Below are 25,552 nucleotides of genomic sequence, written 5' to 3'. Positions count from 1 at the left end.
TAATTTATTATTATTATTATTATTCTTATTATTATTATTATTATTATTATTATATTCAAATTTAACATATACATGCTACGGTTAGTCTATATCTAATTTTAACACACCTGAATTTAATTTCATTAGTAAAACATGTCCTCATTAATTTATAAATAAATATAAATTATTATATTAGAACTATTAATATATGGTTACGTTCTTACTTTTTTTTTCCTATATAACTAACAAAAGAGATGATTTTTTAGACTTATTTCACCGTTGATTGTCATATTGGATTTTTGGGTTAATTAGTAATTATTTCAAAAGTTTTAGCTGTTTATTCAAATTTTGTATAATTATTATTAATATTATAAAAAGCAATTTAGTCAAATTAGTCGATAAGTCAACATCTTAATCGCCAAAATAATTCATTGTTTTTTCTGGATTCATTTAAGTTGTTAAATACTAATTAAATTTAAATTTTTTAAGAGAATGTCGTCTCACAAAAACCTTGCATCTACATATGCAGATATTTGATAGTTTAAATTAATTCTAATGATTACATCAAGAAATAATGATATATAATTAGAATAATTTGTTTAAGCTTTATGCATATAAATTGAACTTCTCTTTATGTTTATCTATTGATAACTATGTTTTATATAAATTTTGTACTATTTTAATAAACAATTATACAGTTATCATTGCTGCTACAATCTATTGTTATATCATAATAATCCAAATTTGATAAGATACATTTTTTATGTGTATGACAATATAAATATGATTTGTCTATTATAAAGTTTTATTATAGTTAATTTTCTTACCATGTTTAATCTAGTTTTTAATAAAGTTATAAGATGCAGTTTTTATGAATATGATAGTTAAAAAGTTATTTTTTTAAAGATGTTTAATATCGTAACTATAGGAGTAACTTTAAAAAAATATTTATATAATTTCAAAAATGAAAACTTAATTCAAACTAAAACCTCATATAACACTACTTTTTCATTTTAAAACTTTCCTTTTAAAAAACAAATATTTCCATAGAAGTCTTTTTATATCACAATAAATATTTTGTTTTTTAATTCACATCAAACAAAAAGCGCGGCAATTCTTTTTGTTCGTTTCATCTATCGAATCCAAACAATTAGGGTTTCCTTTCATGGAGTCAGTAGGTTAGTTATTCGGTAACAAATTCCATCCATCTATCTACTTGTTTAATTTGTAATATACATATATATATATATATATATGTTTATTTTTGATCTTTTTTTTAATTAACAAATTGATTGATTGATTGTAGCAGAACTTTTACTGGTTCAAACGGATGTACGGATAGAAAGTGTTGGACAGTTGATATATGTATAAAAATTTAAATATCTGATCATTTTTTTTGTAACTTTTCAATCATCCATATAAGATATATTTGACAAAGGTAGTTATAGTTATACCTGTATTTTTTTTAATGAAGTTATAAGATATAGTTTTTAAACAAAACTATTAACTAAAGATTTATTTTCTAAAGATATCTGATATATAGTAACTAATTATAGTATTAACTTTACAAGGTATTTATGTAATTTAAAAAATAAAAAACTTAATTATAACTATAGTAAAAAGCTATTTCACCCGTCTCATTAAAAGTGTCATGTTTTAAATTTTCAAAGTATAACTTTTAAACTTTGACCTAAGATAATTTTATTTGTGTTAGATAATATTCAATGAAAGTTATATGAATTGATTATGGTTTAGACGTGTTTTCATTGATATAATTTTCATCAAATTTTATATAACACAAAAGAATATATTTAAGGTCAAAGTTTATAAACAAACACTTTGAAAATTCAAACTAAGACATTTTTGATGAGATAGAGAGAGTATATAATTGTACCACTTCAGATTGTATAATTAGTACAACTACTTGATGCTAGGCATAAGTACAACATCATCTACTTTGTACTCTTTAATTGCATTTTAGTTGAAAAGGCTAAAAATATATCCCTTCGTTATGGCATTTTCTTTTTAATATATATATATATATATATATATATATATGAAAAAGTGAATATGGGGTTCCTCACATTCAAATATATATATTTTTTTGTATTTTAAATAAAACCATGGACCCCCATGATTTTTATGGTTAAAAAAACAAAATGTGAGGGGTTCCCCATCTTAAATGGGGGACAACCCTATACTCACTTCCCCATACTCATTTCATATATCTATAATCCCTTATAAAGAGAATTGAGATTAAGAAATTAAGCAAAAAATTTCTTCCCAAAATACCCCTACATAAAACATAAAACCCTTATATATTCCCCTTTCTCCAATTCCCTCTAATCATTACACTCTCTTATCGACTTAGCTTCTATCATCATCCGTTGTCGCCCCCCTTCTCCACCGCCTCCCGCGATCTCCACCACCGCCTGCCTTCCTCACTTTCTAGCCGCTGCAATGCGCGGACACTATGCTCGTATATATATATATATATATATATATATATATATATATATATATATATATGTATTACGGAGTAAAAATAATGTGATATGTACAAGTTCTTATAGCACATAATAATTTTTAACAATATTCATTTTAACCCTCCTAAAGTTTCTATTTTTTAACTTTCACTTCACATCAAAGTTTTTTTTTCCATTTTTTTACACTAAACTATTAAGTTTTTCATCAAACAAATTTCACACAGTTACGGTTTTACTTAATTTTAAACATTTATTTTTTGATTATTCTCATCTGTCTTTTTATATATATAACGTTGTTAATATATAACAATTTTCATCATCGTTACAACTTACATTTATGTAACAATTAAAACATGAATATAGTTATTGTTAATGTGTCTATACATCTTACGTTTATTTAACGATTAAAAATTTATTGTTAATGTGTGTGTGTCTCTCTCTCTGTGTGTTAATCAATTATTAATCCCAATTGATCGATTTTTCCACGTCTAATCAACATATTTTCTTTTCCTTTTATTATTTTTTAAAGGTTTCTCTCTTCCCAATTTACAAGACTATATGTGGACAGGTGAATAACTTAATCTTGCATTTTTGTTGTTTTTTCTTCTCAATTATTTTATTGTGTATTTTCTAACAAATAGATGGATTGTAGTGGAAGAATCTGCTCGAGCACTACAGAATATGAAGATAGATTATTATGCGGAGCAATTTTATTATGCCTGTCAAAAAGGTGCTTAATTTTTTCTCACTATTATTTTTTCCTTCAATTATTCAATCCCAATTGATTTAACTTCGTTGTTTGTTTACAATTCTACAATTGATTATACAGCTGGTGATTAATTTATTTTCTCTCAATTTTTCTTTTTCTTTTTACTTCAACTGATCAATGCCCGGTTTAGCCATGTCTCTGGAGACAGAGGTCATGGGTTCGATCCTCATCCCATGCAAAGGTTGGAGGGCCTTTTCTACCGGAGGACCTTTTCTACCATTTAGGTAGAAACTGGAAGCAACCTCTCTACTTAGGTAGAGGTAAGGTCTGCCTGCATGTTAACCTCCCCCATACACCGTCGAGGTATTGGGGCTCAAAACCCGCGGAGGGCGGCACAATGCCCGGTTTGATTTATTTATTAATTTGTTAAATTCCTTAGTTGAAGCTACTGAGAAGCCAACATTAAGAAGAGTTTCGATTTATCACTATCGCCACCTTCATATCGTAAAGGTGCATAATTTATTTGTCTCTTTGTCTTTTTTCCAGTTCAATTAATCTTTCTGAGGTTTTATTAACAAATTCATGGTTTGTAGAAAGCAAGTTCAGTACTAATTTGTTTGAGCTGTCACCTTCTGATTGTCTAGGTGCATAATTTGTTTACGACTTCAACTTTTTCCCGTGTATTATATAATCTATTACTTACAGTTTGATGGATTGTAGCAGAAACGAAGAACCTCAATTCTGTATTATTTGAAGGGTTACCTTTTGGTAGTCAAGGTGCTTAATTTATCTATCTTATTTTTCCCGTTTACTTCAGTTGTTCACCGTTTATTTCATTGTGAAATACTTGCAAATTCATGAATTGTGGCAGAAAAGAAGTTTGATTCTGCAGTATTTGAAGTGTCACCATTTGATGGTGGTCAAGGTGCTTACTTGTATTGTTTCTTTGTTTTTTTTTTTAACTCGGGCCTCAGAATAGCAGTCCCGCTATTATCGGCGCTATGTTACCGATGTCGGTGCTATGGCGGTCCATTAGCGGTTCTATAACGTTTTGTTTATTCTTATCTTTTTGGTTTTTTCTGGTCTAATCTTCAACACAACATAATAAACACTAATTTTTTCAAGTATTGACACTTTTAAGGTTGACTTTTTTTTTTTTTTAATTTCAATTATACCCTGTTTATTTTATATATTACTTACAATCGGATGGATTGTAGCAGAACCAAAAGACTTCAATCCTAATATAGTAGAATCGTCGTCTGCTGATGGTGAAGGTGCATAATTTCGTTCTCTCTTTGTATTTTACTTCAATCATTCCCCGTTTAGTTTATTTATTAACAAGTCCATGGATTGTAGAAAGCAAGAAGGTCAGTACTACCAGTAATTTATTTGAGGTGTCACCTTCTGATAGTCAAGGTACATAATTTATTTATGACTTCATTTTTAATGTTGACTTTTTTATTTCAATTATTTCTTGATTTTATATATTACTTACATCTGATGGATTGTAACAGTAACAAAAGACTTCAATCCAAGTTTATTAAAATCGTCGTCTGCTGTTGGTGAAGGTGCTTAATTTCTCTCTCTTTGATATCTTACTTCAATTATTTCTGGTTTAGTTTTTTTACTATCAAGTTCTTGGTACTAATTTATTTGAGGTGTCACCTTCTGATGTTCGAAGGAGAGAAGAAGAAGATGACGTTTTATTCTTTGAACCTTAAGTACCCTGAGGCGGATCTGATCTGTAGCATTGAGTCTTCTTTTATGCGTATGAAACTCATGAATGGATGTTACGGTCCGTTCACTGCTGACCTTGAAAACTCGATCCTTATAATGGTTTTTCACTACTGTAAAAACGTGCGGAGATCAAGCTCCAGCAGTATTCTGATGACGACGATGAAAACCTCATCGTCCAACAGAAGAAGCTCAAGGATTTCGATTCCAAATTTCTCCAATATATCCATCGCTATCTAGATGTATCCCTTTTTTTGGATTTTATCGATGTACATCCTGTTAACTTGACAAAGGGTATATCACTCGACTCACAAGAGAAACACACAGAATATAATGAAGATTTAACACGAGTATTTGAGCCAAAACTTTGCTCTTTTTCTGGATGATTAAAACTGAAATAAGAAAGGACTATAAATACTGAAACATAAGGCATAAAGACACTACTCAACTAACTCCTAAAAATCTGGAAACACTACCCACTATCCTGATGATTAGCATTTATTCAAAACAGAAAATGACCAAGTAAACAAACTAAAATAAAACATGCTGAAATATAAAAAATAACTTGCTCCACACTCATACAGATGAGGTGGACTGCCATGTCAGCTTTGAATAATCTGGTGTTATAATTTCAACACTCCCCCTCAACACCAAATTCCTCCATCTTTAGATCTTCACGAAATTTCTTCAACTTAACTGCTGACAGTCCTTTTGTGAATATATCAGCCACTTGATTGTTAGTCTCCACGTACTTTAGATCTATCTCACCTCTTAGAACCTTTTCTCGAATTAAATGATGATCCACTTCTATATGCTTTGTTCTTGCATGGAAAGTGGGGTTCTCGGCTAATTGAATTACTGGTCTATTATCACAGAACAGCTCCACCGGTTCTTCCACTTGCTGATTCAACTCTTTCAGCAATTGCTTGAAGACAACAATTGACCAGATCCAATTGTTGTCTTCAAGAATCGCAGCACTCGGTGAGCAGCAAACAAGTGAGGGCGTCTTGGAGCTTGCATAAATCGGCTCAACACTCCTACTGCAAAAGAAACATCCGGTCAAGTAAGAGTGGCATAGATCAGACTTCCTATCATTTGACGATAGCTGGTCCCATCTTCTAACTCCCTGCCCCCATCAGCACACAACTTTACATTTGGTTCCATCGATGTGATAGCTGTTTTAGCATTCTCCATACCAAACCTTCTCAGCATATCCCTGATATATTTTGTCTGGTGCAACAGTAGCCCGTTGCCCATGTACTTAATTTCCAGCCCAAGAAAATGTTGAAGCTTGCCCAGATCCTTCATCTTAAATCTGACCTTCAAGTTGTCTTTAAGCTGACTGATTTCCCTCTCTAGATCACCTGTGATAATGAGATCATCTATGTACACAAGTACCACAACCACTTTAGATCCCAACTTCTTCACGAACAAGCTTGCATCTGCCATAGTGCTAACAAAACCATTATGCTCAAGAAACTCAGCCATCTTTCCGTACAAAGCACGGGGTGATTGTTTAAGCCCATAGAGTGCTTTCTTGAGTTTACACACGTAATTTGGCTGAGTGGAGCTGACAAAACCTGTTAGTTGCTCCATGTATATGATGTGATCTAGATTTCCATATAGGAAAGCGTTGTGCACATCCATTTGCCAAAGATTCCAGCCCTGGTTAACTGCTAAGGCAAGAATTACTCGAATTGTGGTTTGCTTGACTACAGGACTGAACGTGTCCTCATAGTCTAGCCCTTCTTGCTGCGAGCAACCACGTGCCACTAGTCGTGCCTTTAGCCTTTCAACACACCCGTCTGCCCTTCGTTTGACCTTGTAAACCCACTTGCATGTTATTGGCTTCATGTCAACTGACCTAGGGACTAAATCCCAGGTCTGATTGCTCATGAGAGCATCAACTTCAGCCTTCATAGCTGACATCCAGCCACTGTGCTGATACGCCTCTTCGAATGAGCCGGGTTTTGCACATTCCTCTTCAACATTAGCATAATGTGTGGTATAATTTTTGTACCTTGGGTTTTGCTTCCGTTCTCGATTAGATCTTCTAAGGGTTTGTTGTTGTGGCTCATCATGTTGATCAACAGCTTCTGGTTCTGGTTCTATACCCTGATTTCCTTTGTCTTTCCCTTCGATTTGACTCTCTTCATCAAACTTGAGCCCAACGTTTGATGACTTCAATTCTTCTTTCAGCCTTGATGAATCTGGGAGAAATTATTTATTAGGGGACCACCAAGCTGATGTCTCATCAAACACAACATTACGAGACGCATAACACATCCCAGTTGTAGGATCACAACATTTCCATCCCTTTCGTTGGTTGTCATAACCCACAAATATGCACCGAATTGCTTTTCTTTCTAGCTTGTGCCTAAGATTGTTAGGAACAAACACATAGCAAACACAACCAAATACTCGGAAGTGACTTGCAGTAGGTTTGTGATTTTTCAGCTTTTCATAAGGTGACATAAACTCTAACCCTTGTTGTGGTAACCTATTGATCACGTACGCGGCAGTCTTCATTCCTTCTGCCCAAAACTTGTCTGGTACATTCTTATCATGAACCATGCTTCTCATAACCTCAGCTAAATGGCGATTCTTACGTTCTGAAACCCCGTTCTGTTGTCGGGTGTATACACAAGTGAGTTGCCTTTTAATTCGACATTCTTTCAAGAATTCATTAAACTGGTTGGAGGTATACTCACCGCCATTGTCTGATCGCAACATTCTTATACTCATGTTTGTCTCACTCTCCACCATCGACTTGAACACCTTAAACTTCGTAAGGGTTTCTGATTTTTCTCGCATAAAGAACACCCAAACAAAACGAGAGAAATCATCAGTAAATGTGACCATGTATCTCATGCCGCTGAGAGATGGTTGTTCAATAGGTCCAAAAACATCGCTATGGACCAGGTCTAGTGGCCCTTTTGATTGGAACTGTGATGGGGTGAATGGTTGTTGATGGGCTTTACCAAATTGACAACCTGCACAAATCAAGCCCGACTGAACTTCTAACTATGGCAGCCCATTAGTGGTTTCTCTCTTCATCATCCGGTCCAACTTCTCGTAGCTAACATGGCCCAGCCTCATGTGCCACAGATCCACACTTTGATGAGTCTTGGTTTTCTCTATGCATGCAGCCTTTGCGGACAACATGTATGCATTCTCCTTTCGATGGCCTTGTAGAACTGGTATTGATTCTGTCACGAACTCATCAAATACCTTAACATCTTTAGGGCCAAATAATACATACTTGCCTTCAAGAGTCATCTGGGGGACTGAGAGAAGATTCTTCTTCATTCCTGGAACATGATAGACCCCCTTAAGTGTGAGATTATTCTTCTGGTCACAAAGAGTATGAAAAATTACATCACCCAGATGGGCTATCGAGTGCTTTGAGTTATCTGCTATCACTACTACACGACTGCCCTCATACGTAATTGGATGTGACAGTCGTTCCTTCTCGCCTGTCATATGGTTGGTGCAGCCCAAGTCAACGATCCATTCTTCTAACTTGTTGGGTCGTTGCTCGGTTGTAGTTGTTAGAGCGGATGCATCAATGTCATAAGCCATACAAGCCTCCGCATCCCATGTTTCTTCAACCTGGACCGCGACAGCATTCCCTTCAACTTGTGGTTTTGATCTGCAATTCCGAGCCATATGTCCCTTTCTACCACAGTTGTAACACTCGAAGGTGTTACGTTTCCCTAAGTACCGATTTTTTCTTTCACCAGAGGATTCCCCTTTCTCAAAATCTTGAGTTTTCCTCTCGAATTCTGAACCCTTCGATCGGTTAAAAGATTGTTTTCTGTTTTGGTTTGAGCCATACCGTTGCTTCCCTTTGCCTTTATCTGCATATAGAGCAGTCACCTCCGGCTTGACCTGAGAAGGTCCAAGAGAGGTATTCACCATCTGCTTTGCTAGTGCCTCTTGGCCTGCTAGCAAGTTCTCAAGTTCACTAATTGTATGCTGTGTAGGCCATCCTTGCACTGCTGTAATGAAGCCCTGAAATTCTGATTTGACCATGAATTATAATGCGCTTCATACGTGCATCTTCGATTTTAGCTTCTTCATCAAGATCTGCTATCTCACGACACAGTGATTTGATTTTGTGAAAATATTGGGGAATAGTCAAATCTTTTTGTGTGATCGACAGCAGTTCATTTTCAAGCAATTGCAATCGGGTATGGTTCTTCTTGGAAAACAGAACAGAGAGGGTATCCCAGGCTTCTTTGGGTGTCTTTGACTCCCTGATATGATCCAGCAACTCTTCCTCTACCGTCGTCTTCAAGGTAAACATCGCCTTCCCGGCCTTAACCCGCCATTTTCTAAGTGCACCATCAGGTGTCTCTCTCGGTGGCTCAATTGCATCACTACCTTGAGTCACCTCCCACAAGTCTTGCCCTTGTAGGTATGATGAGAGGTAGGTTGACCAGGTTTTCTAATTCTGGTTGTTCAGCTTCTTCACACCGCCAATCAGATTCAGGTCTGACATTCTTGATCACAAGCTCTGATACCACTTTTTAACTTGAATATAATGAAACACACAGAATATAATGAAGATTTAACACAAGTATTTGAGCCAGAACTTTGCTCTTTTTCTAAATGATTAAAACTGAAATAAGAAAGGACTATAAATACTGAAACATAAGGCATAAAGGCACTACTCAACTAACTCCTAAAAATCTGAAAACACTACCCACTATCCTGATGACTAGCATTTATTCAAAACAGAAATTGACCAAGTAAACAAACTAAAATAAAACATTCTGAAATATAAAAAATAACTTGCTCCACACTCATACAGATGAGGTGGACTGCCATGTCAGCTTTGAATAATCTGGTGTTGTAATTTCAACACATCCTCTTTCTCTCTCTCTTTAATTTATATTTTCTTATATATTTATTTAAAAATTTATTTATTATTTATTATAAGTATCATTATATTTTTATATATTTATCTATTATTATTATTTGGGCTTAAACTTTACCGCAGAAGGGATTCGTTTTCCCCCTAATTTTTGGATGTTGTTTGAAAATATAATCCATGGTTCAATGCCAATAAGCTAACCAAAACCACCCCCTTAGTGGCGCTTCTAGCCCATGCGTATGGAGCTCATATCCAAGAGCTTGATAATATATGTAACCATCAAATTTTTATCGTTGAACTCATCTACACACAATTATGTAGAAAATTAAAATCCACACAAGCCCAGCTTGAATTTTATTTTTTAAGGCTCAGTCAATTGGACCCTTTCGAGCTGGATCTTTATGTATTTTGAGCTTCGATTTTGGGCCTCAGGGCTTGAGCTCTGGTTACTTGATAAAAGTTGGCTCCGTGCAAACCCCTACTCGTTAGGTTAAACAAGTATGCTTATTATTGTTATTATTTTATGGACTCTCCTTTACCACTTTTATTTTCCATTGCATCCTTTATTATTTTATGGGGATAACTTGGATGATGTTAACATTATTTTGGTTTCATGATGTTGCTCTCACAAACCATTAAAATTATGGAGGGTTTTTTAACATGTGTAGAAAATGATTTAAGTGAGTTTGTGAGAACAACATCATCTAAGATTTATGATGTTAACATCATGGAACATTTTCCATTATTTTATTCATTATCATTCTTATATTTTTATCACTTCAATTCTCATTGTTTGTTTGTATCTACAGTATCTGCTTTTGTTTTGTTTTTTTTTTCTAATTAATTTCCTGTTTTCATTTCATTCAGGCTGCATTAATGTTGGGTGTCAAAAGCCTCTATGATCTGGTCTTAGAAGAATTTGTTCGCATCTGTTGTGGTTTGACTTCTAAACAGCTTTCAAAGGCCTTCAAATTGGACTCTGAACCTCATCCTGAGAGAATCAGCAGTTGCATTTGGGCTTTTGAAATAATACTTAAATTGGACGCAACTGAATAAGGTTCAACATTTTTTCATTTTAGATCTTACTATCTTAGGTATGTTATATCTTTTTTTATTAATAAAAAGTGGTTTCCTACCTTATAGTGGAACTCCATGCCTATACATTAACTTGCCATCAACAAACAGCTGATCAATGAAACTTAACTCTAGTGAAATCGTTTTAACAAGTATTTGAATAAATTTAGCTTCATGCCTGTATGTTAAATAATAATAGTTTTTGAGCAATATAGGTTATTCAAAGCTGCTGCGTACACATAATATATATCAGATCTATTAACATATATTGTGATAATGATCATATAACATGCTATGTTATCGATAGCGGTGCTATAGCGGTTAGCGGTCCCGCTATTAGCGGCGCTATTTTACTAATACCAGTGCTATAGCGGTCCAAAGAGTGGTAAAATAGCGGTGCTATAGCTTTTTTTTTTTGGCCCAAATTTGAAAGAAGCACTAATTTTTGCAAGTAGTAACACTAATATTTCAAATATTGACACTTTTAAGCTTGACTTATGCTATTTCTATTAAGTATAAAGTATTAGTTGATATTTTTATTAAATATTAAGTATTAAGAATTATATACATATAGATATTGCATAATATTTTAATTACCGCTATAACCAATATAGCATATAGCGGACCTTGACCGCTACACCGCTATTCTAGTTATTAACTACTAAGATAACATGCATTAATGTGAGAATGACATATATCATGCATTGTGATAATGGATTAATGATCATGTACAAGTATTAATTCAAACATGGATTTATAGAAAGAAACAAAAGTAGAGAATATTGAAAAGAAGGAATGAATGAAAGTTAGATACCCATCAAGCGTGTTCTTCAACAACTGGCCGGTCAGCCAAATCAGCCGCTTCTTGATGAAGCCACTGCATAAGTTGATTCAAAAAACACTAAGGAACACTTTTCTCCATGTACTGTCATAAATAGCTCACTGAATCACCTCTGTGGTCAATAGCGACATGGTTTTAGTTTTAAGCAACGGTTTCGGTTTGTGTAAGCTCAATCCTGTCGCGTTTGCCTCTATATGTTACCAGCTTTTGTGTGCAAAGAAACTTCTGCTTTGAATCATTTAAATTTGTCCATGATTTGCAGGTCTTATTGAAGAATATGATTCTCCTACAAATATTGTTAGAAGATAAATCATCTTCCTTTTCCCAGCTGGTTGCAGAGTACAACACTACAACATGAGGTCGATCATATAGTTGTCAATTAGCTGATGCCATCTTGCCATGTAATCGTTTTTATCCGAATTACCTTGCACAAGAAGAAAATGTACGCTTGGTACATAATTCAGTCCAACTTATGAGTAAAAATATTTGTTGAGGTTGTTAAGATCAAGTTTACCACCATCAAACATGTTATGCAGGAGTTACTCGTCTATATGCTATGTCATTAGAGAACAAAACTTATTTAAGAACCATTTTTCATTAAGACGTCAGGGATAGTAATTTGAGGAGCTCTTGAACATGGAATAGGTATGAAGATGATTTAAACTAGGGTTTGTAGTCGTGTGTGCTCTGTGATCATGTTTTCGGATATTTTAGAAGGAAAAAAAAAAATCGAGGGGTGAAAATGAAAATAGATAAAAGTCAAGGATTAAAGGAAAAAATTTTGAGTTTAGTGTGTAAATTAAAATGTTGGTTAAATTAGGTTTATTCGGTTTATTCACAGATGTTTTAAAATAAATTGAAATCTATTAATTGAATTAGAATTTCAAAAGATTGGATTCTGAAAATTTTAATGGTTGACAAAATTCAAATCATGGTTTTTAAATTTGTTAAAGTAGTTGGAAGGTAATTTATGTCAAATGATAAACTTTGCCTTACGATCATTCGTTTGTAATTTATTCTAGCTTAATATATAAAGATTTCACCAATACTTAAAAATAAAATACATAATATGTTCTATTATATTTTTTATTATATATGTTAACCAGCTTTCTCTTTCTACAACTTCCAAGTCTTTTTAAAACTGCAAACAAACAATTACAATGTCTTTGTTTATTAGCAGTTTGGTTGACAAAAAGGACATGGGTATAGTCACCAATGTTGACCAGATCCTTTTATGTGTGTATATATATATACTACTCGTATATACATACATACCTTTGTGTGTAAGTGTGTTTATTCCACCAAAGCCAAATCACTTGATGAACTTAACCATGGGAGATGTTGATGCATCATTCATGGGTATGCTTTCAAGATTGATGGTGAATAGTGGTAGATACATTATACTCTTACATGGGCTGTCTGCTGCAACACACCTTGGCTTCTTGTTTTTTGTATTCATGAGTTGGCTCTGCAAAAAAATTAGATTTAAAGGCCATGGTCTTAAACAGATGTCAAATAATGGGGTCTTGTTTTGCAAACAGGCCCTGTTTTCTTGTGTGGTTCTTGTGCTTCTTGACCTTGTTATGTGTTTCTTGAACCTTTTTTATTGGTTTAGAAATGGTTGGACTGATGAAAACATTATTACCTTTTCTAATACCCTTCTTCGATTTTTTGTTTGGCTATTTGTTCTGGTTTACTTGTATAAGTGTATCTCTAACTCGAAGGAGTCTAAGTATCCCTTTGTGTCAAGGATTTGGTCGGTTTCTTTTTTCTTAACCTTTAGTGTTAGTCTTGTTTTAGACTATATTTACTTGAAACCAAAAATATACCTGACAGCACATTTCTTGGTCTATGATGCTTTGTCCACTTTTATCAGTTTACTTCTCTGCTATTTGGGATTTTTGGGTATCAAAAAAGGTGTAACAATAAGCCACTTGTATCAAGAGTTGAAAACCGTGGGTCAGACAGTTAACCCTTCGACAAGAAGAAGTGTTGTTGGTATTTTAACTTTCTCTTGGATTCATCCGTTGATTGCTAAAGGATATAAGAAGCCATTAGACCTTGACGACGTTCCACAACTTGACACTGTAGATAGTGCAAGAGTAGCTTTTTCCATTTTAAGTGATAAACTACAGTCAGATAAGAGAGCAAACGGTCAAATCACTACTTTTGGTCTCACAAAGGCTGTGATTTGGACAACATGGAAAGACATAATAATCACAGCAGTCCTTGCTCTCGTATACACATTGACTACATACGTTGGGCCTTTCCTCATAGATGCATTTGTAGAATATCTGAAGGGACGTCGCGATTTTAATGAGGGATTTCTTCTAGTTTCTGCTTTCTTTGTTGGCAAGATTGTAGAGTGTTTGTCGCAACGGCATCAAGATTTTAAATTGCAACAGGCAGGAATGAGGGTTAGAGCTGCTCTGGTTGCTAAAATCTACAGTAAATGTCTAACCCTTTCATCTCAGTCAAAGCAGGGGCAGTCCAATGGCGCGATTATGAATTCTGTAACTATTGATGCTGAACGAATTGGTGGATTTAGCCAGTGCATGCATAACACTTGGCTAGTTATTGTGCAGGTCAGTTTAGCACTAGCAATTTTGTATAGAAATCTTGGAGTTTCTTCAATTTCTGCTTTTGTTGCGACCATAATTGTGGTTTCAGCCAATATACCATTAGGGCGTTTTCATAGGAAGTTTCAAAATAAGTTAATGAAATATAAAGATCAAAGGATGAAAGAGACTTCCGAAATTTTGAAGAACATGAGGATTCTGAAGCTTTATGGCTGGGAGATGAAGTTCTTGTCAAGAATTAATGATATCAGGAGTGATGAGGCACACTGGTTGTATAAAAATTTGTTTACTATGGCGCTGACCACTTTCACATTCTGGGTTGCGCCCACATTTGTGGCTATAGCCACTTTTGGGACATCTATTTTTGCTGGTATCCCGCTTGAACCGGGGAAGTTATTGTCTACGCTGGCAACATTTAAGATTCTCCAAGAATCTGCATTGAATTTTCAGGCTACAATATCTGCAATAGTACAGACTAAAGTCTCACTTGATCGTGTTGTATCATTCCTTCGTCTTGGTGACTTGGATTCTAATCTGGTAGAATTGGTCCCCAGAGGCAGCACTGACTTTGCAGTTGAGATAGTCAACGGAATTTTCTCATGGGATGTTACATCTTTCAATCCTACATTGACTGATATACAAGTCAGAGTTGTTCATGGCATGCGGGTGGCTGTGTGTGGCATGGTTGGCTCGGGAAAATCAAGCTTACTGTCTTGTATTTTAGGAGAAGTTCCTAAATTGTCAGGAAGAGTCAAAGTCAGTGGCTCAAAGGCTTATGTTGGTCAATCACCATGGATACAGAGTGGAAACATAGAAGAGAATATCTTGTTTGGTAAAGAGATGGACAGAGAAAGGTACGATAAGGTTCTTGAAGCGTGTGCCTTGAAGATAGACCTTGAACTTCTCTCATATGGAGATCAAACAGTTATTGGGGAGAGGGGAATAAATTTAAGTGGGGGCCAGAAGCAGAGAGTACAGATAGCACGAGCTCTGTATCAAGATGCTGATATCTATCTATTCGATGATCCTTTCAGTGCTGTTGATGCTCATACAGGAAGTCATCTTTTTAAAGTGAGTTGATCTCTAACAGAAATTTATGGTTCATATATTTCAGTACTACTTATATGTACTTATTCTTTCCGGAATTACTTAACGTCACGTGTTATCTAACTTGAGCGGGTATAAATCTTCAGGAATGCATGTTGAACTTCCTGAAAATGAAAACAGTGATTTACGTCACACATCAGGTGGAGTTTTTACCTGTTGCAGATCTCATCTTGGTAAGCTTCAGAAGTATCATTACTCCAGCTGCTCTGCAATAATTTCTTTACACACCGATCTGAACACAATGGTCTTTTCACCAGGTCTTAAAGGATGGAAGAGTTGCTCAAGCCGGAAAATATGATGAAATACTGAAATTAGAAAGCAACTTCATGGAACTTGTTGGTGCACACAACGAAGCTTTATTGGAAATAGATTTTGTAGAGAAGACATTAGCATCTGATTTAACAGGTGTAAATGAGAACCAAGGAAGCCAGGCCAGTTATAAAAGGAATATCCAAGATGGGATTATCAATAGTCAAAACGTTGTTGCGGCTTACTCCAAGGGGAAGAAAAGGCAGCTTGTGGAAAATGAAGAAAGAGAAAAAGGTACAGTTGGCTTGTTGGCCTACTGGAAATACATTACAATTGCTTATGGAGGGGCACTCGTTCCGTTGGTATTGTTAGCACAAATTACATTTGAGCTACTTCTGATATCGGGAAATTTCTGGATGACTTGGGCTTCCCCTGCATCAGAAAGTAATGAAGCCCATGTTGGAGGCTCTCAGTTCATTCTTGTATATGTGGCTTTTGGAATTGGATGTGCTTTCTGTGTTTTATCTAGAGCGATGCTGGTAATGAAAGCTGGGTACGAGACAGCCAACCAGTTATTCTACAAAATGCATTTATCTATTTTCCGTGCCCCCATGTCTTTCTTCGACTCCAACCCATCAGGGCGAGTTCTAAGTAGAGTAAGTGATACCATTTTTTGTTACATTTTTTCTTAATTAAAAAAGGGTGAAAGGTGAAAAAGAGTAATTAATGGCTTCGAGTTGTTTCTAGTCTATCGAAGGTGATTAGGCAACTTGATAACATATAAGAACTTGACAGATTGCTTTGTGCAGGCATCTGCAGACCAAAGTGCAGTAGACGTTAAGATAGCCGATACAATGATCCTATTTGTCGCTGTGGTCATACAGCTTTTAGGCATTATAATAGTTATGTCACTCGGTGCTTGGCCAGTGTTCCTTTTTTTCTTTCCCGTGTTTGGAATTTGCATACGGTTACAGGTAACCATGTTTATTCTTTCCAAATGCTTGCACATTTATAATCAATGAGGTTCTCAAGTTCGTTGCCATGTGATTTGAATTATACATCACATACAACTTGTATTTATCTAATAGTTTTATCACAACATCCAACTTCTGTTTTACACATGTTTATTGTATTTCTAGCAATATTACCTCCCTTCAGCACGAGAACTGACCCGATTAGTGGGAGTGTGCAAAGCCCCAGTCATACAACATTTTTCTGAATCGATATCAGGATCAACAACAATTAGAAGCTTTGATCAGAAGTACAGATTTGAAGACATGTGCTTGAAGCTTATTGATGATTATTCCAGGCCAAATTTACATGTGGCTGGTGCTTTTGACTGGCTAAGCTTACGCTTGGATATGCTCTCCACTTTTATGTTTGCCTTCACTCTGATTTTTTTGTTCTCCGTTCCTGAAGGAACAATCAGTCCAAGTAAGTAATGATTCACAATTACTCAATTAAAATTTACAGTTTTGAGGCATAATAACTCATAACCCCGGTCTTAAAGGTACTGCGGGCTTAGCAGTGACGTATGGATTATATTTGAATAAAGTACAAGGATGGACGATACAAAAGCTTTGCAATGTGGAGATAAGATTTATATCAGTCGAAAGAATTTTTCAGTACTGGTCTATCCCAAGTGAGCCTCCTCTTGTTATAGAGTCGAATAGACCTGACCACCTCTGGCCTTCACATGGAAGAGTTGATATCTTCCATCTGCAGGTAATGACTATTTTTCTCTCTAAGGGATGTTTGGCACACATTGTACAAATGACAGTATGATCTGGAATTTAGATGTACTGCTACTGCTTCAAGTTATAATATTCAAACAACTAATATTACTTTCAAGTGAAATTCGGATGCAAATAAAAGTCAAGTTTCTGTATAGGTTCGATACGCCCAACACTTGCCATTTGTGTTAAGAGGTGTTACATGCACTTTCAATGGAGGCACAAAGACTGGAATAGTAGGAAGAACTGGAAGTGGTAAATCTACTCTTATACAAACACTCTTCCGTATAGTTGAACCTGCTGGCGGAAAAATTCTAATAGATGGGATCAACATATCATCAATCGGACTCCATGATTTACGATCTAGGTTAAGTATAATTCCTCAAGATCCCACTATGTTCAATGGAACTGTACGTAGCAACATGGACCCACTCGAAGAATATACAGATGATCAGATTTGGGAGGTACACATGATCATTTTTTTAAAATGTTGATACATGGTATGATAATACAATATGTATGCCAGTATTTTTATATATTTCATCGTTTCAGGCGCTTGATAAATGCCAGATTGGAGACGAGGTGAGAAAGAAAGAAGGCCAGCTTGACTCAACAGGTTCTTGGTTCCTCCACCCATTCAACGAAACTTTAATCTGGGTTTTGCACAAAAGCACTAACTTTTCCCAAAACATGTTCATATAATTGTTACAGTTACCGAAAATGGAGAGAATTGGAGTATGGGTCAACGGCAACTGGTCTGTCTTGGTCGCGTACTACTCAAGAAAAACAAGATTTTGGTTCTTGATGAGGCCACTGCATCAGTTGATACGTCTAGCGATAATATGATCCAGAAAACGCTTAGGAAGCACTTCTCAGACTCTACTGTTATAACAATAGCGCATAGGATCACCTCTGTGATCAATAGTGACAAAGTCTTGGTTCTAAACAACGGTTAGTATGTGCTCAACCTTAATCATTTTAACCCCTTCAATGGTACGTAATCTGGTTTTCAAAAACATCGGCTTGATTCCTTTGTTTTACTCTCTGATTGCAGGTCTTATTGAAGAGTATGATTCTCCAACAAAATTGCTCGAAGACGAATCATCTTCGTTTTCCAAGCTGGTTTCCGAGTACAGCATGAGGTAGAACTCTAGGACCACTCAAAGAGATAGTTACTGGTTTTGATCGTTGTTTTGTTTCGTTTTGCTGTGGCATTGTGCTCGGTTTCTTGTAGTCAAACTTGTTTTGGTAGAGATAGGAAGATGCATTTACTTGCTTTTTGGAATTATCAAGGGTTCATTTGAAGATTTTGAAGAGCATGGAGTGAAGCCTATGCATGCGTGTAGTTGTGTTGGGCGTTGTAAGAGCATCCATAATGTTTATTTTCAATCTATATATTCTTTCTTGTTTTTAAAAGTTTATTTTCACTACTATATAAATGAGATCATGTTTTTTTACTTCGTTTCAGCATCGAATGTCATACAAAAATACAACAAATTAGACCAATAATTAGAGAATTTTAAAATTAGTGTTCTAATATCACATCATCTTCAAATGTCATTTATCGAATGTAACTTTGTCTTCGAATGTCACGTCATTTTGAGAGTCATCCTTAAAATAATATCAAATCGTTAATAAATTGGCACATCGATCATCACGGCATCTCTTTTATATATTAAAAAAAAATATAGAATCTATATAAGCATATTTATTTTTTATTTTTAGAAATTAAGGGTGCGTTTAGTTCAAGAAAACTTCCTTGTTTTTCATTTTCATTTTCCAAGAAAACATAGAAAACAGGAAACGCATTCAAATTGTAATTTTTTAGAAAAGTTTTCCTAGAAAATGAAAATTCTCTTTTCCAACTTTTGCACTAAAATTAGAAAACTGTTTTTTTCAGTTTTTGTTTTCACTTTTCTATTTTCTAAACCTAAATTTAGAAAACAAGTGAATTTGAACATGTTTTCTAGTTTTCTAAAATAAAAAAATGAAAACTCTATCTTTTATTTTGAACGCGTTTTCAAAATTTTCAAGGGTTTTTTAGGAATGAAAAAACTTTTCATTTTATAGAAAACTAAAAATGGAAAACTTAAAAATATTTTCTCCAACTAAACGCGTCTTAAGCATTTTTTTAGTATCCTTATAATACCCTTTTAAGCATATTTTTTTCTCCTAAAATACCCATTTTTAAACATAAAAGCATTATATACTTTCTTTTCCCTCATTCTCTCTAATCATAACACACTTTCATCGACCTTCTATCACCTTCCGTCGTCGCCCTCCTTCTCCACCATCTCCCTCGATCTCCACCACCGTCCACCGCCCTTCATCTCCATCGCCGCCGCAACCCGCGGGCAGTATGCTCGTCCCTTATAAAACATATTGGATTCTCTATTTTAGGAAATTCAGCAATCTTTCAATATCTTCATATTGCTCCTAATTTACACATTACCTCTAATTATATATCTCTAAACACAATCAGACAAACACCCTATCAATATTAACACACACACACACGCATATCGATTCCTCCCTCACTGTTTTGTATTATAATCACCTTTTAACCGCCGTAACGCACGGACACCAACCCTCATTATACCTAAATGATATTGAATTCATCCTTAAAAATATCATCGGTGGCTAAATTTTGAAATTAGGTTTAATGAACCACAAGATTGTATCAATACACTATTTTCAATCGAATTTGTGACTTTTATTCACCTATGCATGTCATAAAACTAGGGAGTATATGACAAACAGAAAGTTCAAATTGAATAAGAAAATTATAATGATACACATGAATGCATATATATGTACTAACACGATGCAGTCGTGGTGGTGGTAATGATTGTTTTGTGGTGGCTGATAGCAGAGACTATTGGTAGTGGCGGCAGCGGGGAGCGGTGTAGATTGATGCAAGTGTAATTGATATAAAGGGTAGTAGAAATATTTTAGAAGATTAGGGATTTATGGTGTAATTTAATTTATTAAGGGCAGAATGGTCATTTTGATATCCCAAGAATTTTAACTTTTCAACATTTGGTTAGAATTTTATATATATATATATATATATATATATATGTAAGATAAAATAAAATATGTTTATTTAAAGTTTTAAACAAGGGTAGTTTTGATGTCTCGGTTAGGAGAGGAAGTAGTCATCAATTTGGTGTAGGTATCTAATTAAATTGTGTCAATTCTACAATTCTACCCAACAAAAACCCTTTATATCAAAACTACTCAATCCTACTCAAGACTACACAATTTGGTAGCATTGGTACTTGATCATTTCCAATTCTCCTAGCAAGTACTCTCTTAAACACATCCCTGTTCGATCTTATCAGATTTATGACTTGTTCATTTCCAATTCTCCTAGCAAGTACTTTCTTAAACACAGCCCTGTTCGATCTTATTAGATTTATGACTTGTTCATTTCCAATTCTCCTAGCAAGTATTCTTTTAAAGCAAAGCAATTGCCTTATTTCTTATGCTGCCTCTACATTTCAGATATGCATATCAAGCAGCATGCACATCTTGAAAAGTCGGTGAACTTTTTGTGTTTGAGAAAGTTTCGGGGTTCCTGCATAAAGTGTTGTGATATTTGTGCAATCTATGGTATTGGTTTTATTTAGGTAACAACATTGTTGATACTTGTTACTCGTATACAGATCTAACTATTTGAATATGAATCGTTTTGCACTTGCAAATCGGTTTAATATTTAAGTATTTAGATTTGATTTTTGCCTTTTGAAATGATTTGTTTACTTCTTTTGCTCGGATTGGGGAAACGATTGCTGATAAAGCTGAGGGGAAACCGTTACTTATTATTAGGGTGGGAGAACCTATACTGAAAATGATTTTCTCTATCAATACTTTACCCATTGTTGGGTGCCAGGTATGTTTTCCAAAAATTTGTAATGCCTTATGAGTAACATATACACAAATATTAGAATTTCGATAACAACTAATGAACACGCAATGTTCGTGAAGTTTTCAAAGATGCATTGAAAGTTAGCTTATTGCTTTTATACAAAAGCGGATTACATGATCACCATTATACTCCTATAGATATGAAGAGCATATATGCTTATAGATTCATGCAGTCAATTGATAATGAGGTCAACACAATATATGAAGTAGGGTAGTTTAAACGTTCAGGGGGCAGGGTAATAAGGTATTGACATGGGGGGCTTACCGAGGAATGGTATTAACTTTTATTGAGGGTTATATTTCATAAGGGATTTATTTGCAACAATTGTTGGCAACGATACGACTTTCCAATCTAATATGAGCTCTCTTTATCAGGAAGAATATGTTTTTTACTTAAAACTGGTTGAAAGAGTTGTGAGTACCTTCCCATTACTTGTGGTGGACTCTTAACTAATTAAAATATCATGGGGCTAATTTATGGTTGTGGGATGAAGGGTTTGGTCATATACAAGTCCTTTCAGAAATAAAAAGTATTTTCATGAAGATGAATAATTTTTATACGAGTTTTTTTCAAAGTGAAGTTTATTTTTCATGTTGAAGAATCGTCATTTTTAATATATTTTTTTTATTATTATACTGTTCTTTAGGTTGGAAAAACATAATTTGATGGTCAATTGCTTGATGCTCATTTCACACGATCATTCTACAAGCATATCCTTGGTGCTAAATTGATGTATCATGATATTGAGACGATTGATCCAGATTACTTCAAGAACTTGAAATAGATGCTTGAGGTGTGTTCAAAGTGGCTTGGATAACTTTTGGTGATTTTTTGGTAACGTTTTAGGATAACTTCGGGTGCTAGTGGAGTAAAAAAATTCTTCGATTTCTTCTGGAATAAGATGATTAATTGTCATTTTCTGTTTTTGACATGTGTATCCTAAAAATTTATCTTGAAACATTTTCAAAACTATACCAAGAATTATCTAACCACTTTGAACACACCTCAAGCATCCATTTCAAATTTTTTGAAGTAATATAAATCAATCACTTTAATATCATGATACGTCACTTTAGAACCAAAGATATGTTTATAGAACGATGTTGTAAAACGAACGTCAAACAACTGGGCATCAAACTCTATACCTAAAAAATTGTATAGTAAAAAATTGCTTTAAAAAAATTGATTTATAAACATGAAAAATACATTTTACTTTAGGAAAGACTTGTATAAAATTGATTCATCAACATAAAAATAAATTTTACTTTGTAAAAAACTCATATTAGACTCAACCCCTTTAGCGCACAACCATAAATTGGCCCCAACATAGTTTGATTAGTTAAACATCCCTTACAAAAAAAAAAAAAGTGATGATACTTACTTCTATTCCAACAATTTTAAAGTATGAAGGATATTCTTCCTAATAAATAGAATTCGGATTCGACAGAAAAGTCGCATCATTGCCAATAGTTGTACATAACTCTTTTATGATGTATAACCCTCGATAAAAGATGACACATTCCACGGTAAGCTTAAATGCTTAGATTACCCTTAATATATTGTATGGACCTCATAAATAGAATTCGGATTTGACAGAAAAGTCACATCATTGCCAATAGTTGTACAGAACTCTTTTATGATGTATAACCCTCGATAAAAGATGACACATTCCACGGTAAGCTTAAATGCTTAGATTACCCTTAATATATTGTATGGACCTCATTATCAATTGGCTGCATGAATCCTCTAAGAGGACTATAATGGTGATCATGTAATCCGGTTTTGTCGTTTACACGCATTCTATAACTTCCTATGCTTCTTTGAAAACTTCATGAACATTGCATGTTCATTTGTACCAGAGGTCCAAAAGTTATGTTACTCTTACTCATAAGGCATTACTATTGTTTGTTTAATATTCCTCACGACCAATAAAATGTATTGATTGAGAAAAACCATTTTCACGTTAGGTTCTTCCACCCTAATGGTGGGTAACGGTTTTCACTCAGTTTTATCATCAATAATCTCTCTAATCCAAGAAAGAAAAGTAAAAAATCATTTCAAAAGACAAAAACCAAATCTATACTTGAATATCAGATACAGAAAGATTAATATGCAAATAGTTATATCTCATACCATTAATAGGTATCGCCGACGTTGTTACCTAAATATCATCATCACCATAGACTTCACAAATCTCATAGCCTGAACACTTTCTCTGAGAACCCCAAAACTTTCCCAAACACAAATTTCGCTGACTTTTTCAAATTCGTCTGGTGTGTATATTTAAAAGGGCTAACTGCGCCAGAATGCAGTTAACTAATCCTGAAAAGTTATTGTGTGCACGAACTCTAGGTCGGCTTTATTGTATTTAGGAAACTTGTTCAAGAGTCCCATAGTAAACATAAGTTACCGGGTAAGAAGTTAGTCCGTCACCACTTTCACGTTGACTCGTTGACTGCTTACATGATGCACTTAGCCCTATTTAAAATGTAGAAGCAACATGAGAAATAAGGCAATTGCTTTGCTTTAAGAGGGTACTTGCAAAGGAAATTGTAAATAATCAAGTCATAAATATGTTAAAATTGAATAAACGGGAATTTAGATATATGTTTTGAAAATGATTATGTTTTAATGGATAGTAATAAAAAAAAAATTATCTTGTATATACATACAACCCACACAAGTTAGGGTCAGCACATAGAGATAAATCTAGATATAGATAACAATAAATAGAGAGAGATTGAGTCATTGAGATAGAGAGGCCGTGAGAAAGAAAGTGAAAAGTATAAAGGTAGAAATGAGTTTTAGCAGGAAAAAGTTACCATAATTGCAAAAGTTCTTATAGAATTCGAAATATAAGACTAAGGTAACCTTATTTATAAGGTAGTGTAGATTCTTATACAAAATAAAATCAACGATATTTTGGATCTAACTTCTCTTGCCGATGAATAGATATTGTGTGGAAAATCACAGGTAGTGCTCATGTAAATCAGAAATAATGATATCAGTGATACTCTTTAGACCTGACTTTTAAAGAAAGATCTTACAAAATAGTTTTCTCTACTGTTTGTACATCAAAAAATAAATTATCATCTTTAGGGGATATATGATGAATTTGGTGGTTTGTTGGCGGTTCTAGAAAGTAATAGAACATGGGAGATGCTTAACACCAAGTATATGTGTAAGAGATGATTAACGCCTATACGTGTAGGATATTGTTATGGAATGATGGAGCACTTCTTAAGGAAGAGGATAATGTGTCCATCTAGGGTTTATGTTTTATCAATTTATAGAGGGACTTTGACTTAGAGGCTAGGATAGAAATAGGGATTGGGAGAAACCCTAATTATTATGTGATAGGTATGTATAGATTAATACAACCAATAATATTATTAATAATTTGACTGGAATAAGAGAAATCTCATTAATTTAGGAGGAAGAAATATGATTTCTCCCACATTTCGATTACGTTACGGATGGTAGTTTCGTAACAATATGAAGGGTGGAGTACAACATCCTCTACTATTAAATACTATTATTGTTGATGTAAGATATTTATAATCTATTATATATGTTTAATGTGTGCTATCACACACCTAAACTAAGTGAAATGTCTCTAACATCTTAGTTTTTAATGTATAATGTATAATCAATAAATAAATGCCCCATGTTTTTAAATTGATTAAAAAATTTACATCGAGAGCCCAACTTAGGTGTGTTATAGCACCACTTTCACTTCCCCATATAAATTTACAATTCAAGTAGTAGACTTTCCACGAACACTCTTTTGGTATTTGTTATTATGCATTTCGCGGTTGTTTTACTAGTCTTAATTAATTAGTCAAGACTTCTTAAATTTTATAAATATATGTGAAATACCTAACATACCCATATAACATATTTTTCATCATTTTTGAAACTTTATTGAAGTTTTTTGAATACTAAAATAAATTACATATATGAATAATCAATTTTTTTTAACAAAATAGTCTAAAAATCCTCTTAATAATTGAATTATGACATATGAAAAAATCAATGAGAAAAAAGAAAAAACCCAGATAAAAAAAAAAAAAAAAAAAACAAAAACCCCACATCAAACAACAATGGCAAAATCAGAAAACCCCATTCTTCATCACTTCTCACATTCAAACACGTCACATGTTTCTTGTTTTCTTGAAACAGAGCATACCCTCCAAAAAAAAAAAACAAAAACACAGAGCTTATATATCACAAATGAAGTTAAAAATAGTA

General features: G+C 34.2%; 1 protein-coding gene and 1 long non-coding RNA gene across 2 annotated transcripts; both read left to right on the top strand.

Moving 5' to 3' along the window:
- The first annotated feature begins 10,583 nt into the window (after positions 1-10,583).
- Positions 10,584-12,210, top strand: LOC122599320. The gene is made up of 2 exons (XR_006323899.1): positions 10,584-10,844; positions 11,965-12,210. It is a non-coding gene; the product is annotated as an uncharacterized LOC122599320 (long non-coding RNA).
- Positions 12,211-13,051: 841 nt separating this feature from the next.
- On the top strand, positions 13,052-18,786 carry LOC122599310 (ABC transporter C family member 3-like). The gene is made up of 10 exons (XM_043771806.1): positions 13,052-15,352; positions 15,475-15,561; positions 15,646-16,293; positions 16,447-16,611; positions 16,777-17,071; positions 17,148-17,362; positions 17,529-17,834; positions 17,923-17,986; positions 18,082-18,321; positions 18,425-18,786. The coding sequence occupies exons 1-10, from the start codon at positions 13,058-13,060 to the stop codon at positions 18,514-18,516; spliced, it is 4,407 nt and encodes a 1,468-aa protein (XP_043627741.1). The 5' UTR covers positions 13,052-13,057; the 3' UTR covers positions 18,517-18,786.
- The last annotated feature ends 6,766 nt before the right edge of the window (positions 18,787-25,552 follow it).

This window comes from Erigeron canadensis, chromosome 5, assembly GCF_010389155.1.
Source record: "Erigeron canadensis isolate Cc75 chromosome 5, C_canadensis_v1, whole genome shotgun sequence".
NCBI lineage: Eukaryota > Viridiplantae > Streptophyta > Magnoliopsida > Asterales > Asteraceae > Erigeron > Erigeron canadensis.
The sequence above is the reverse complement of the archived record's forward strand: the minus strand, read 5'-3'. Positions and strand labels throughout refer to the sequence as shown.